Source organism: Cloeon dipterum, chromosome 2 (genome assembly GCF_949628265.1).
Source record: "Cloeon dipterum chromosome 2, ieCloDipt1.1, whole genome shotgun sequence".
In the NCBI taxonomy this organism is placed as follows: domain Eukaryota; kingdom Metazoa; phylum Arthropoda; class Insecta; order Ephemeroptera; family Baetidae; genus Cloeon; species Cloeon dipterum.
This window is the reverse complement of record NC_088787.1, coordinates 20308996-20324740: the sequence shown is the minus strand read 5'-3', so window position 1 is coordinate 20324740 and position 15745 is coordinate 20308996. Positions and strand designations below refer to the sequence as shown.

The 15745-nt window shown below is 37.5% G+C and overlaps 2 protein-coding genes across 3 annotated transcripts; one reads left to right on the top strand and one right to left on the bottom strand.

Moving 5' to 3' along the window:
- The first annotated feature begins 64 nt into the window (after window positions 1-64).
- On the top strand, window positions 65-6483 carry LOC135935405 (uncharacterized). The gene is made up of 4 exons (XM_065477687.1): window positions 65-248; window positions 2524-2749; window positions 3940-4145; window positions 4946-6483. The coding sequence occupies exons 2-4, from the start codon at window positions 2543-2545 to the stop codon at window positions 5301-5303; spliced, it is 771 nt and encodes a 256-aa protein (XP_065333759.1). The 5' UTR covers window positions 65-248; window positions 2524-2542; the 3' UTR covers window positions 5304-6483.
- LOC135935403 (C2 domain-containing protein 3) lies at window positions 6413-12288 on the bottom strand. 2 transcript variants are annotated; one of them, XM_065477683.1, is made up of 14 exons: window positions 12196-12288; window positions 11804-12001; window positions 11583-11751; window positions 10783-10991; window positions 10228-10607; window positions 9592-9741; window positions 9347-9529; window positions 9115-9294; window positions 8926-9061; window positions 8671-8870; window positions 7853-8410; window positions 7495-7680; window positions 7256-7440; window positions 6413-6965 (listed from the first exon to the last, which is right to left on the bottom strand). In XM_065477683.1, the coding sequence occupies exons 2-14, from the start codon at window positions 11970-11972 to the stop codon at window positions 6524-6526; spliced, it is 3147 nt and encodes a 1048-aa protein (XP_065333755.1). In that variant the 5' UTR covers window positions 11973-12001; window positions 12196-12288; the 3' UTR covers window positions 6413-6523. The 2 variants fall into 2 exon arrangements, with proteins under 2 accessions (XP_065333755.1, XP_065333756.1); XM_065477684.1 differs by lacking the exon at window positions 12196-12288 and having other exon boundaries at window positions 11804-12125.
- Between the last annotated feature and the right edge of the window lie 3457 nt (window positions 12289-15745).

Below are 15745 nucleotides of genomic sequence, written 5' to 3'. Positions count from 1 at the left end.
TGTTATTGGAATCGGCACAAATAAAAACCGCACTATGATAAATTTCGAAGGCTGAATTTAGTGATAACACAACCGCGGAGGCACACAGCGCAGGTCTGTGTTTTGGGGTGTGCGGCCCGGCCGAGAGCTGGAAAAGGGCGCGCACCCCGGCTCTCGCACAAAGCTGCTGCTCTCGATAGAGCAAGCAACAGCACTTCTCGTCCAGCACCCATGCTACGAAATTGCTGAATTTTCTGTACTGTGCTCAGGTAGTGTGTTTTATCTCTGATAGCACTAGAATTTAGCAATTCTCAGCACTGTCTTTCTGAAAAAATCCTAATTGAATTTTTATATTTAATAAAACTGGCTTAGTTAAAACTTGAAATTATTTCAAGCCTCAATAATTTATGCGGTTAAACTTGATTTATTTAACATATTTGCTTTTCTGGAAGAACAGAAGTTTAAAATAATATTTTCTCTGCTAAAAAATCAAACAACTTTGTTATAAAATACCAGCAGAATTTTTTCCTATGATTAATTTTGATGTAAATTAGGATGTAATTAGGAAGTATTTTAACGAGTCAGTTCATTGTAAATTAAAATTCAGACTTTCTGGTCTTAAAAATTGCCGTGTAATGTTTTTTATTAAATATATCCTTATTTCAATCATAATTCAAAGCAACCGTAGCAAGACAAATATTTATAACTCTTTAAATTCTTAAAGATGAGCTATATAGAGCAAAATATTGCTCTACGTACTCAGGGATATTTGAAACTTTCTTTAAGAACTTTAGAAAGAAAAACATGCTAATCAAATTGTGATATATTTCTTTGACGCGATTTTATTTCAGTAGTAGCGTCTGTAAATGAAGGCACATATGTGACTCATTTCCGTTGAGATAAGCAAGAGTGTCGTTTTGCCATTAATCTCTGTCATTTTATTATGTATATATAGCAACTGTTTAGGCCAAGAGCACGTAAAAAAGCGTCTGAGAATCTAATATAGTTTCTCTCTCTCTCTCTCTCTCTCTCTCTCTCTCTCTCTCTCTCTCTCTCTCTCTCTCTGTCTAAATAAGTCAAAGACTTCTACATGATCAGCAAACCAACGTTTGTGTTTCTTTGGCACGGTCATCGAAAAGTAAATTGTGTATATTGGTTAGAGCTGATCATTTTTCAAAGACTTTTAAAATATGATAATAGCAGCAAAATGAAATCGATATGATTTTTGTAGAATGCAATAAATTATATATATATATATAGAACTTTCTGAGCTTCAAAGAAAGCACTTCCTTCCATTTCAATGGCTCACAGCAGAATTTTATTTCTCTGGTATTGCCGGAAAGAGCTTTATTTAAAAAGTTTGGCTCGTTGGAGAGGTGTTAGGCGGGCGCAAGTACGCTCTCGAATCGCTATGCACACTCACGATTGCCTGCCTTTGTGCCAAATAATAAGTTTTCAACTGCCGTTCACCTATAAATTGCCTGCTGCCATAAATCCACACAGGAAGCTCGTGATCAAACGCGACGGCCGGGAGATATAATGAAAAAGCAAGCGATTTAGATCGATAAAAGGCGCGCATGGGACAGAGCGAGCGAGAGGGGCAGCAACTTGGGCACAATCCGTACCAGTTGTGCTGCTGCCGGGTGTCGATGATGAGCGCGGCTAAAAATTAACAATTGGCCCGTCAAACGCGCGCCAACGCGATCGATTTTTGCTTAATGGCCTGCCCAGCTCACGCATTTCGGCGTGCTGTGTGCTCCACTGATGTGTTCTCCTTTTCTATGTAAAATTCGAAACTGGAGTTAGATTTAACCTGCTCCCCTAGACAGGCATACCTTTTACAAGGTAAAAAATATATCGTACTTTGACTTGGATTTCTTTATTTATTTTGCACTTTAAATTTGCAGTTATATAAATTTATTTGTTCTCCCACTCATGGAATAAGTAATTTTTGTTCAATCACTTAAATTATACAGGGATGTGTGAAACCGATGGTCGATTTTACCTGTTACTATCAAATTAACAAGAATTTTGATCATTATGAGGCATTTAAAAAACCAGTAAATCGATAATAATCAGGATCTTAGCTAAATAGTTCAGTAAAAATGTCAAGTTGTGTGAATTTTCCGCGTTTTGTGACAAGTGCTATGCTTATTTTTTTTTAATTTTCCAAGAAAAAAGCCCCATACCAAAATCACCCTCTTGCAGTGGTCGCTGTTCACATAGAATGTTTTTTTTTAAATTTGACAAAAAAGGGTTACTTTTCGACACTTTACTAGTGAAAATTGATTTATTTTTCGTTTAAAAGCGGCTATTTCATTAATGGTACTTACAATTAGCAAAATAATTTAAATGATGAACGCTTTGAAACGGAATTTTACTTATTATTCTCCTCAAAATTGATTTTATAATAAATTATTTTGCACCACGACACCTATTAATTGTCAATGTTAAGCAAAAAGCATTTCTTTCTCAACTTTCAATTTTTAATTTCCAATTATTGCTTCACTGCATTATCTGCAACTGAAATTTTTCCTCTCGCAGGGTTGCGATTGTGGTGTTGATGGGGCGGCAGTGCGAGGCGTGCGACTGGAACAGACGAGCGGCCAAAACGGAGGCCAAACAGGCCAGGCTGCCCGAGCAGTGCAGGGGCCCGTTGACGGCCTGCAGGTTCACCGTAGCGTACACCAGAGAGGTGGTGGTTGGCGTCGGTCCACAGACCTACCGCACTGAACACCTCAATTCGGCCTTTGGCGACACCCTCAACAAGGTACATAATATTTCTGCACGGGCAGTGTTTCATTTGTTTATTAATTCTCTGTTGTTTATTTACCTATTTATCAATTTATTAATTACATAACATCTGTTAAACTGGATTATTAAATACTCACAATTTAATTAGTTAAATGTGTACGAGTTGTTTAAAATAATATACTTTTAAATAGCAAAAGTAGTTTAAACGTAAAATACATGTTTCATTATAATAATATACAAACAGATTATAATTTTACATGAACAAATGCAAATTGTAAAAAATTTAAGAAAACTATATGAATTCATATCTATATAAATGAAAATATATTCACATTTTATTTCTATTCTATTCCTAAATTAAATAAACGTCAATTTAATTATGATCAATCAATTTCTCTATCAGTTCATGCATATTGCGTGCAGCCGAAGAACACACACACATCAATCAATTAAACCGAAATTAAGAAATTAATTGGAACGTTCAAAAGCAATTTTCCTGCCGAGCCGCGAGGAGGCAATAATACTCGGATTGCTCACATATCATCGCAAAGCCTGCTTTTGTGCTGATTACCGACGACTCTCTACAGCCAAAATCGCATGATGTCTGAAAACTGAGTACTGCAATAAAAAATAATTCGCTCTGTGGTCGGTGGGGCTGGCTGCACGCGGTGCGTGTTTGGCCTTTTTGTACACAAAAGCCAGAGCTGGGCCGGTGCCACCAGCGAGAGCGGACCAGCAGCCGCGCTTTTTTCCCTCGCTGCTCCTCTTATTGAATATCGATCTCGCATCATGACTTCAACAAATCAAACTGAATTGATCTCCTGGGAAAAATCTGCAAAGCTATCAAAAATTATTCACTCCTCGTTATTGATATTGATGGATTTAAACAATTATTTATGGTCATTTTATGATCGTTTTATTTTCTTCTAGCTGTTTAAATTAGTTTGAAATTGTCTAAAATTATTAGAATTTCGTTAATATTCGTGCATGTCAACCTCTACCTGGGCAACGGTGAAAAAGCTTTTTTAATTCATTTTTTTTTGCGCTGCACTTTTTTTAAGAAAAAGTGATTAATATTTATAGTAAGAAGGCCTAAGGATATTCCTGTGAAATTAGTGCGCAAGTCATCGCTAATTAATTTTAATTTGATTTATTCATCACTTTTTTTTGCAAGGTGGATGACTAATGCAAAATGTTTTGGGTCAGGTTACAAGCACGCGGGGATTCGCGCTGGGAGCGAGACTCGCGCCGAGGTTCGCCGCGACTGCGGTGAAAAGGACGCCTGTGCACGCGAATAAGCAGGCAGCAGTCTTTTCGGCCAAGATGGAATTAACGGGCGTCAGACAGAATGCCCAACCATTCAACTCGGGAGCAAGCAGACCGCCTATCTTCGCCATCGTAACGGGACCCGGGTATGAAAATTTGAGATCATCGTACGCCGGGTGTGTGCGTAGACCAGATATCAGAAAATATATAGACTTGCTCTCCTTCACAGTTTAAGTGTTGCGAGACTGTTCCACGCCTTCATCATTTCGAGACGCATTAAAAATTGAATTACTTTATACGTGTTTTAAAATGGACATGTCAATTTAAAATATTATAATTAATTAAGTAGAATGTTCACGTGATTCAATTAAAAAAATAAATTGAAATTTAGACTCAACCTTTTTAAGCTCTCAATCGTTTCAGGACCATCTTAATGAGCACGAATCATGCGATTCCAAGCAAAACTATACTAAAAATCGTTTAACGTTCAAAACCAACTTAAATATTGAAGGCACAACCTGAATCGGTAAAAAGTCCGTGATGAACTGAATTTGTAGTTGCTGAATTCAGTTCTCTTACAATTAGAACTCAAGATTAACCATAGTATAAAAATACTATTTTCAGCAAAATATCGATTTTTTTGCATAAAAATATCCAGCAATTAAAATCGAGCATTTTCAAACAATTTATAATCTTTAATTGACCTAAAAATATATCTTTGTATATGATTTATTATGATTTTGTCTGCAGAAATATATATTTTTTGTTTATTAGGAAAAAATTTACAGCGAGCAATTTTTTTAAATTAAACCTCGTCCATCGTTCATCCAGAAAACGAGATAAAAACTTTAATTCTAAAAATGGTTATTGTTTTCTCTTTTAGGTTTATTATTTATTATGTTTTAAAATAATCATTTTTCTAACTAAAATTGAAAATAAATTTTAGTCCCGGCGCGTACGAGACGCGGCTGCAGCATGTGTCGAAGCGGATTCCGTTCCAGACGCACCTGGGCCACGGGCGGACGATCACGGCGCCGGTGCGCGTCATCTGCAACAAAGGCGTGCCGGTGCGGTGCCGCAGTTGTGACGCCAGCGTCAACGAGGACTTCTGGATCGCCAAGGGCCGCTTTGTGTGCAACGAGTGTAAGGCGAGACAGCAGCAGAACGTGGTGTTTGTGAAAGCGCGCGACTGCCGCGAGGACCACCGACACGAGGGCACCGAGGCAGCCGTCCGACTCAGGCCCAGGGACTGCGAGAAAAAGGCCAAATTCAGAGAGGCCTACCTTGAACTCTACTTCAGCTAGAGAAAGCTTAAATGTGTCTCATTTCGCTTTCTTTGTTTACTCGTTAGTGTGTGGTAACTGTCAACGAAGCGACAAATGTTTGTTTTCTGTAAATATACCATGAGGTATATTTTTAACGTGTGCAGGTTTAAGTGACGACCCGAATTACTGGTTAATATAAACAATTTTTTTGTGAACTGATGGCGTCAAGGTAGCAAAAAATAGAAAATAACTGCTGTGTTATAGTGTTTTACTTTTATTTGTTTTTTTAAGGGCTGTTCTTTTTATTGGGTGTAGCACCGAAAATGCGTTTAAAAATCTGCAACATTTATTTGATAAAAGGAAAGGTGAACCTTTTTTAAATGTTAAATTTTGACCTATTTCCTATATTTCGGGGACCTAAATTAACCTCTTTTTTCCAATGGTTTTAAACTATCAATTAGTCAGCCTGACCAATGACTATCAAGAGGTGTAAATTTTACGACGATCGACAATAATTTCTGAGTATTTGGTCGTCATGAGACTTTCAAATGAGCATAAATTGTGCAATTATTAGCCATTTGAAAAATTACTTTAAATCATTAAAATCGGTCCAGAACTGCCAAAACTGTTCAAATGATGACCATAACTGTCTTACACAGTCTGAATCGGATAAAATCTCTTGAAACTATTGAAGATTTGGTTCACAAGAGAAAATTTTCCAAAAAATTCCTTTTATAGGTCTTTTTCTAATTAATTATATTTTTCTGTTGAAAAAAGTTCAGTTTTTAAAGCGTGAAGATCAGTTTTATTGCACCTTTTAAAAGTTACAATTTCTTTTTATTAGGGACACAAAAATATTTTTTTAATCGAATTCAGCATTTTTTTAAACTTGATCTCATTTAACACAAATACTATATTCAAAATAATTCAAGAGTTGGAAAATTTATATTTGCAAAAAAAATGATGCACTTCCGTGACTAGCTAGTCAAATTGGATTTAAATATTAAAAATTCAAATCCCACTGATATCAATCCTTCTCAGTTTAAATTATCCAAAGCTTTGAAAAATTAGCCCTTTTCAAAAATAGGTTATTATTTATCTTATTTAGAAGAAAACCTGTGTGAAATCCAAATATAATAAAATGCAAGTTGTACTGATCCAGTAAATATGTCTTTATTCAAAAGAGCTATGACTGAATTAAAATAAAATGTCAATAAAAGAAAAATTTGATGATTTTAAAGTAGGTTAACAAGACGAGGTCACTGCTGTAAATGTCTCTTTCTGGCCGAATTCGAGATGCCTGAATCAGAGTGGCTTCCGATGGAGGCGCGGTCAGCCTCGATTGGCGGCACCAACGAGTCACTGTCCCGTGGCGGCATCGACTGCTGCTCGGCCACTTTCGTCGAACACACATAGTCTGGCTTGCTGCCGTGGTTCATTTTGTTCACCTCGTCATCCAGTTGCTCCACGATCTTGTGCAGCGTCTCCAGGTCGAACTTGGCCAGCAGCTTGGCCACATCGGAGTCGACTGTGTCTGTTGAGCTTTCCTCCTCGCTCGCCTCGCTACCGCAACTGCCTTTTTCCTCGCTTTCTGAGGCGGCTTTTGCACTTCCCGGCGCTGTGGGGGCCAGTTCTACCCTCAGGTCGCTTATGTTTTCCTTCAGCTGCGTCGTCAACTCGTCAAAGTCCATCAGTTGCTTTCTACAACGGATTTTTTACTCCTTCAATACTTCGCGATGATTAAATTTTTGTAATACTAAATAACTATAAAGACTGACATTAACGCACTTGAAATTTCCGTAAAAAAATATTGAAATTGCATTAGTAAAAATTATTAGAGCTGCTTATGTATGCGAAGTAATTCTTTGAGGTTGTTTAGCCTTTTAGTGTTTTGACTTAAAAAAAAATAGGAAGGTTTTGCTTTTGTTCACAGTTTAACAATGAAAAAATTTGAGGAAAGAATAAGAAGTTTTAAAAATTCAATTTATTACCTTAAAGTTGACTCCATAACAGATGAAGAAAGATCGATGAAAGGATTAGGTTTGCCTGGCGCTGGAGGTTCAATGGGGCGGATGGAAGCACTTGCAGCTAAAGGCAGGACAAAGGGGTTTTGCTTCGCGACTCCTCTTTGAGGAAACATCAGCTCTGGCAAACTTTCCAATGGTGTTATGGACATCTACAAAATTTACTCGATAATGCAGAGTATTCTGGACAGGAATTGGACACTTACGTAAATTTTCCCGCAGTATTTGCCCGAGTAGTTGACCAGGTTGAACCAGCCGGAGATCTTGGGCAGTCCGTACTTGAGGTCCGCGATTTGCACAGCGGCAAAGCACAGAATGGTGTTGGACTTTGTGTTGGGGGTGTCGGTGCAACTGGGCAGCTGCCACACTTTCAGGACCAGATTTTCGCTACCCTAAACGAGTTTGATTATATTTGTAAGTTTTGGAATTAAAAACTCGTGCTGATTCCATTTTTAATTTTTTTATAATTTTGTTTAAAGTTGGACAAATAAAAAAATTTGTTTTTCAGTAGTCTTGATGTTTGTTACGGGGACAAGCAATTATTTTTTTCTAAAAAGTAAATACCTCTAGCAACAGGTGTGCTGGCAGCTCGAGTTCACAGCTCCAGTTCCAGGCGGGGTCAATGGAATAGAGAACAACAGGACTGACTTTGGCGTCCCCTACATTGGAGATGGAGACGTAAGTGCAGGGTTCTGAGTGCGTGATGGCCGTGTCGGTGGTGGTCTTGGTGTACGGCAGCTGGATCGCCTTCTCCACCTTTACGTGGCACCGGAATGTCTTCTTCGGCGTGTTCTCCTTCGAGGTTGCACTGGTCTTGGACACGCGCAGCTTCTGCAATTGCGACAGTAGCGTTGTGCTCCACAGCTGCTCGCCGTTCTCCTTCTCTGACTCGTCGGTCTGTGTGGCCACTGAAGAACGGTCGTCTTCGGTTGAAATCAAGGCCTCTTTGGCCGCTTTGCTGTACTCGAGGCGGACGACGAGGGTGCCGTGGTCGTTGGTGATCAGTCTCGGCATTTTTTCTCCTTCGATTTTAACCGGCAGCGCCAAGCTGAGGAACGCGGGCTGTTCGCTGATGGAAAATTGGTCTTCAAGGAATTCAAGGTCCGAGAGCGGCATGTGCGCCTGAAAGCAAAAATAGATGCATATAAATTCCGATCATGAAGGTTCAAAATTTGAACAAATAATAAAAATTCGGCGAATTTTTAGAACTTCAAACTTGAAATAAAACTTCGTCTACAAGCAAAGTAGGACTTTGTAGTAGGAGTTTGCTAATAAGGAAACTCTAGAGTTTTCTTTTAAAATAAGTTTTCAAGTAGTAATTTTAGTCACATTATCTAGAAAAAGCTATTGCAAAATTATATGACCTAGTCTTCAATAATTACCTCCGCGACTTTGATGTTTTTTAACCTGGGTGAACTGATTTTGCAGAAAATCTCAAAAGTGAGGCAGTCTTTACTTAAGCTACTGAAAAACTTTGAAAGGCAATTTCCAACGGGAAGAATGGCTTGGTACTCTAGAGTGCTGCTCAGTTTCGACTCCACGCCGCAAGCTGTGCATGATGACGTCACCTTCTTTAGCGAACCTGTTTCATTATGGAGCAAATAAGAAATAAATACACAAAGACCCTTAAGACGAACCATTTTCGTCTGGTATGTTGCACTCCACAAAACACTCAGCATCGACTTTGGCTCCAAAAACACCATTCAGCTTCAAAACTGAGACGCTCAAACAGTGCACGCTGGTTGTTGCTTCCGTAAATGCAAGGGTAGAAGGCTACAGAATAAAAAATAAGTCATATGAATCGGCAAAGGGGATTTTTCTAATACCGATGGCTCTTGGCTTACTGGCGCCGGATCTTTGTCGCAGTTTCTGAGACCACGTTTTATTTCCAGTTGTGTGACTTGCTCATCTGAGCCAAAGGTCAAAAGACACATGACTTCTCCAACCTGACTGCCACTTTTTGTTGAAACTACTTGCAGCCAATTGTCAACAGATATTACAGGTAACTAAAAAAATATTAGAATAATTTATAAGATCAATAATTTTGGACCAGCGTACCTTGCAGTCTAAAAGGGTTTTTGTAACGAGACTGTCATGATAGGCAAGATAAAATGTGTGCAGAGGAAGCAAGGTGATCCCGACAAGTTGGTCTCCTTCGACGGTTGCGTTCCAGACTTCGAGAATGGCGTTGTTTCCTTTGCACCGGTTCAGCAAATAAGGCGATAAAAATACAGGCGCGCTCTGAAATGATAGAAAATTACTTATAGAACCAATTTGCTGTTTTGCAATAAAAAATATCTTACCACATTAAAATTTACGTCATTTTCTTTACTGGAAAATATACAACTTTTGCAATCTTCGCCAAGCCAAAAAGCTTTCAGCACTAGAAATATATTGTCGGCAGCGAAGCCTCGACTGGATGTGGCGGAAAACAAACACCGCAGGAGAAGGCTCTGAAAGTAAAATTTTAAATAAAAACTTATCAAATTTTCTTTCAACCTGAATGAAAAATAAACATAATATGATATTTTGATTTATTTATTTATTAAACGCCAACGGCGTACAACTATGTGTATAAACATGGAAAAATTATAACTTTTTAAAGGCGGGGGCCTTGGAAAGAGTCAAAAACTTTTTGTCACAGTCTAATAGGTGATACATCATCATGCTAGTTAATACGATATTTAAAATGTCAAATAATATTTCCAGGAAATAAAATCTTGAGCTGAAATTAGATATTTTACCAAGATTGTAGGCCTAGAAATGAAATGAAATTCAAAAATTAAAGGAGAGCGATAGACAAATAACATAATTAATCCATCACTGGTATGTTTTGTGGTTTTTACTAATTTTCTATTCTATATAATTCATTACTGTACTATCTTCTGAACAAATCTCATATTTCATAAGCAGATTTTATTTTCCATTTTAAGTCTAACCTGAGGCTGTATTGAATGGGATTTGTTCTTTTCCCTCTTCTCCTCTTCCACAACTGGCACGATTACCAGCTGCTCCACCCCGCGCCTTTCGACGTCAAGTCTCCTCAGAGCGCCGACATCTTTTGGCGGTTGCTTCATTATTGAATGCTCGTCACCAATTTGGATGCGAATCTTCAGCTTTCCCAAGACTGTGTTTTTCGAAGGGTGCGTTACAATGAGGCTGACGTCGCACATGTTGCTGCTGAGTAATACTTTTGTCCAATCGAAACAAGCGACGCCAAACACCGACTCCATGCAGCCCGACTTCTTGATCAAAATCGTGAATTCCAGAGGCTTGTTTGACTCACAACTGTGCAGCTTCTCTTGCTCAAATGTAATCACTGTGATAAGAATTAAATGTTTAGTTAAACAAGGCACAAAAAGCTCATATTTTTTTGAATCAAAACTAAGTGAAATTTTTAAATATTGCAAAGAGAGGAGGTACTCATTTTGTATTGAACGTTAGTGAAAATGAGAAAAAATATATCAGAGAAAGAGTTAACAATATTTTTTTACCGTTGTTGCAAATTCTCTTTGAAGATAAACGGACAGGCGTGTTGTTGATGCAGCTGCGGGGAGGCAAGTACTCAGCCAAAAAGAGCAGGCTGGTGGTTCTAGCGCCTTGCTTCATTGCCTGACACACTTCCAGACCGTCCGGACTGAGTTCCAGAGTGGCCAGCTTTAGCCTCATGCAAGCCACTACCGTCAGGGATGGAGATGGAGTGCTACAAGTAGTCCAGGTTATTAAAGTTTTTACATGATGTGGGAAATAGAGGTTGGAGTATTTTTGAAATAATACTAGGAAGATTAGAGTTACCCCACTGTTTCTTTCTACAAATTCCCATACAGTGAGTTTTTTCCAGGTTCAGGTGCGATTTTAGTTGAAAAATAAAAATTATTCCATTCAGAGTTTAGAGGTTTTCAGATAGCTAGAGCAGGGTTAAAAGGGCGGACAGTTAAGAAATTATTATCCAGTGGTTTTACCCTGATATTTTCAGAAAAGTTATAGAAAAAGGAAACCAAAGCATTTGAATATTGTTAATTTACCAAAAATATCCTAGGTAAATTAGATCTTTCCAATTTAATTAAATACCAATTGTTAACGCTTAGTTTGTGAACAAGGTGATCATTTGAACAAAGGGAGGGGGTACCATTGAAATTAAGGCCAAATAGGAAGTTAAATGCAACTACTGTAATTGATATTAAATCTACTATCTGGCAATAAACTGGGCATTTAACGTTGATTTTTAAAGAAAAAAATAGTTAAACCCTGAACTCGAGAATGGAAAACCTCAAAATGGACTATTTTAACTCACTGTTCGACACTGTCCGCAAACGTTATCTTAGGCCCAGTCTCAATTGGGTCGCTTCTCGACTCGCCTGAGTCTTCATTAATTATCTGCAAAAGGTCTTCGATGCAGGCAGCATTGGTGTTCTGCAGAGACTGCAGCACTTCAGCCTCTTCCGATGGGGACAAGGGTTTGCCTGCGCATTAATCAAATTAAATTACAGTCAAAATTTCATGCTTTCTTCTAACCCATGAGGTAGTTTAGGATTTTGAACTGATCGCTCTGACCCTCAACGTCGTCGTCGGTGACGAGGTCCTCCAGTTCGACGACCTCATTTTCGGCCGGCTTCTCCATGTAGTCGCTCCACACGCTGGTCCTGTCCTGGCTGCTGGACGCAAAGCGACTTCTCGGCCACATTCTCAGCTGACCAGCCGAGGCAAGGTCAACTGAAAAAAATTATGGAGTTTGGCACGTCATCAATATCGCTAAAAAATAGAGCAAGATGATTTAGCGGAATTTGAGGAATTAAACGACCCGGTTTATGCATCTAATTAATTTAACAGCTCTGATCAGCCGAGGCCAAGGAGATCAGCTGCTCACTCAAGTGTTTTTGTGAAAAATGCAGTTGCCGAATTGTTACCTGTTGGGAATCTGCCAAAACAAGCAGGGCGTAAAATGTTTTCTTCTCTTTCGTCTCACCTGTGCTGTCGGTCGCTCTGTTTGTTTACAAAATTTCTGTTAGCCAATCAGCGAGCGCTGAAATAGCGGGAACAGTGTGTCTATTGACCGAATTGCGAGCAGTGCCATCTCGGGGCATTTAATCGCGCCAGTAATTTTTATTTCTTTTGTCGATGGAGTCCCCGTTGAGGAAAAATTGAACTAAATTCGATGATTGCCGGTTGCATAGCCTCTGCTATGGTCATGGCCGGCCGTTCACTTTCTGTCAATAGGCTATAAGGTGATTAAGTAAAGAACCTTATTAAGCAAAAAAAAAAAAAACTGGGTTGGAAATTTATTTCCTTGTTGATTGTTTTTTTTAACTTTTTGTAAGAAATTTTATATACATTATGTATATATTATAATAGTGTACACATTTTCTTCCTTTCAAATTAAAAAATATATTAGATATATATGTGGTTTGTCAATATTTTATTAATAAATGAAATATTTATTAATAGAAAAAATGTATATTTTCATGGACTGAAATAATGCGTCGAGAAAAAAATAAAACTCATTAACAACCAAATATGACTAGCCCGTTTGTTTCTCCATCATCAGAAATGCCTACCTGGAGCAAATACTCCAAATTTTTAAAAAAATACTAGTATTTATTTTTGCATTAGGACACTTGTAATACTATGTACGGTTTTTTATTCAATATCACTCCCGCATACATTATAATACATCAAAAGCTAGGGCTATGAAATATTGTATTAAATTTATAAGATTTATTTTAAATCTATTTAATAAATTGTTGCAATAATTCTAATTTACTAATTAATTAATTGTGGCAATCCTAGGTTGGGTGCAATAGCGCAATAGATAAAAATTGTGTATGTATCACAGTAATTTTTTTATTTTACATAAAAGTGCTTAACAAAATGCAAAGAAAAGTCACTCAATCAGAAAAATCGAATCACAAATTACTTCATTTTTTGTTGCATTTTCATTTGACAAATTCCAGTGCTGTAGCAGGAGATCAGTGCATGCGGCGATCGTTTCACATATCTATGGACACGTTTTGGCTGAAACACACATTAGAGGTAAATCAGTAATTAAATATGTGACTATCTCTTTACTGAGAATCTCTATTTACGAACAATAATTGCCCATTTAGTTTAAAAATTCAAAGCCGCTGATTTTAGCTCTGCATCCCTTATTTTTTAAAACAATACTTATATAGAGTGACGAAGTTTGGAGGCTATTTACATTTCTTATACAATAGTTTTGTTTTTCCAGTGTTTTGTTTTTAAAATCAATCGGTGTAATAATTTTTACACATACATGTGGACACCTGTTTCAATTCCTTATAAAAAGCTCCACAAATAGAAACTTCCTACTTCCTCTCACTGTTCCAGGTGGAAATAGGAAAGTTTAAAAAAGGAAGGATATGAATTATAGTTTTGACTGCTTCCAACTTTGTAAAATCAGAGTGAACATTTATCTATTAAAAAAATTGATAAAAAAGCAAGCTATTGGCAAAATATTTCGTTCTTCTTTTATACTTTATTGAAAAATATTATCCGTTTTTATCGGTGTTGAACAAACTGTATTAGAAAAAAGGTCTCTGCCGAGTTAAGTTTAGGCGGCAACCGATGTCTGGCGCGTCTGACAAAATTTGAAAAGTTTGACAGTGCTTACAGAACTCCGAAGGACCAGAGGCCAAATTTTGAATTGTTTCCGATTTTTTAATTTTAGACGGGTGGCTGGTGTGGCTGGTACAGTTTGGCCCAATCCACAGCGGCTGCGGTGGCTGACCAAGTGACCCAAAATAATAAGCCGGCTGGCGATGAGCGGCTGGATGAGACCTCTAAACATATAAAAATTGAAAGATTTGATTTTTTCGCTCTGCTTTAGTCCATCGCAGCATGTTAACACACTTATATTTTATTAATACTGATTAAGATAGGTGAACGCTTCAGTTATAATTAAAAATGGTCGGGTTCTCTAAGACTAAAATACTACAAGTAGAGTACCTAAGAACGTACAGCTAAATAATTTTAAAATTTAACCTAATATATAATATGTATTAACAGAGTCAATTCAGTGGATTGGACATGAAATTAAAAGATGGTATTTCTCGCAGAAAAAATGGCGATTAATAAAGTACAACTTTTAGAAACATTTATGTATAGACAAAAAATATATTTTCCTCGTTCCAACCAATAAAAATATAATATTTTGTCGATTTCAAGTTAAAAATTGTCAAATCACTATTTAATTATTGATTTTCTATCCATTATTGCCATTTTTGTATTTAACAATTTGTATTTGTTTACATTAAAATCATACTTAATGATGAAATTCAGAAAAATGGCCCATTATGTAAATTTTGCCAACCCCAAAAATCAGAGATTCAGTCCAGTGATTTGATTCGCTATCGTTGGATCATCAATTAGAGCGAAACGAAACTTTTAGCAAGTTGCATCGCCGCTTCAGAAAATGCAATTAAGCTCACGGTTTCTCTTAGATGAAAAATTCAAGCAGTTTTTCTAACAAGCTTGCGACGCCCATGCACAAAAGTCATCACAGAATGAGTCAGTGGAAACAAAAAGCGGTTCGCCCCCTAGTCAGCGTGCGGGGAAAAGGGTTGTTTCGAGACACGTCAGAGAAAGGAACAAAACGTCGACGGGGCGAGAGCACCCTCTGTTTCTTTCTGCGTTTATTTCGCCGACGAGAATCGATAAAAAGAATTAGGGTCGGACATCAGCAGCAGTTCTCAGCGCAGAGAAAAGAAGTAAGAAAGCATAGCAGCGACGCGCGCCAGGCTCCGCCTTTCATTCCACCCCACTTTGCTCTATTCTTTCGCCCTTTTTTCCCTGCCTCCCCCTTAATTTATCGCTCCGGCCAGCATCATCCCCCTCACAATAATTTTTTTATCATGCCAGCAGCGCGTGTATAGTCGGAATAAATGTCAATTCTCCCTCCATATTGCATGCTGCACTTGGAATGAAATCGGTGTTTTCGCAGCCACCATTTTTTAATCTGATTGCTTTACTTGTTTTGGGGATGAAAGTCGCAGTTTTACACCATTATTTTGATTTTTGGGGTCAAGAGTAAGTTGATATATATATATATATATATATGTGTGTGTGTGTGTGTGTGTGTGTGTGTGTGTATATTTGACTGTAGCTAAATTTTCCTCTAAATAAAAACCATATTAATAGGTTCTTTGACTATTATTTATTATAGTTTATAGTAGTAAAGCAGCTAAAATATTATCTATAAGTACACTAATATTATCTAATAATATCGTAACGTAAAAACTGTAAGGCTTTTATGGGGTAGTGTTTAAAAATACTCATAAAGAGTATGGATTATCAAAGAAAAAAAATCACAAGAAACAAAAAATGTCCTTTATTAAATTATTGATAATATTATTTCTATCAATAACACCAAAAATTTGTAGTTGCAATATGTTTTGAAACTCAAGAAATGAGACGTCTGCCTCCATTGGCGTTTCATTTCAT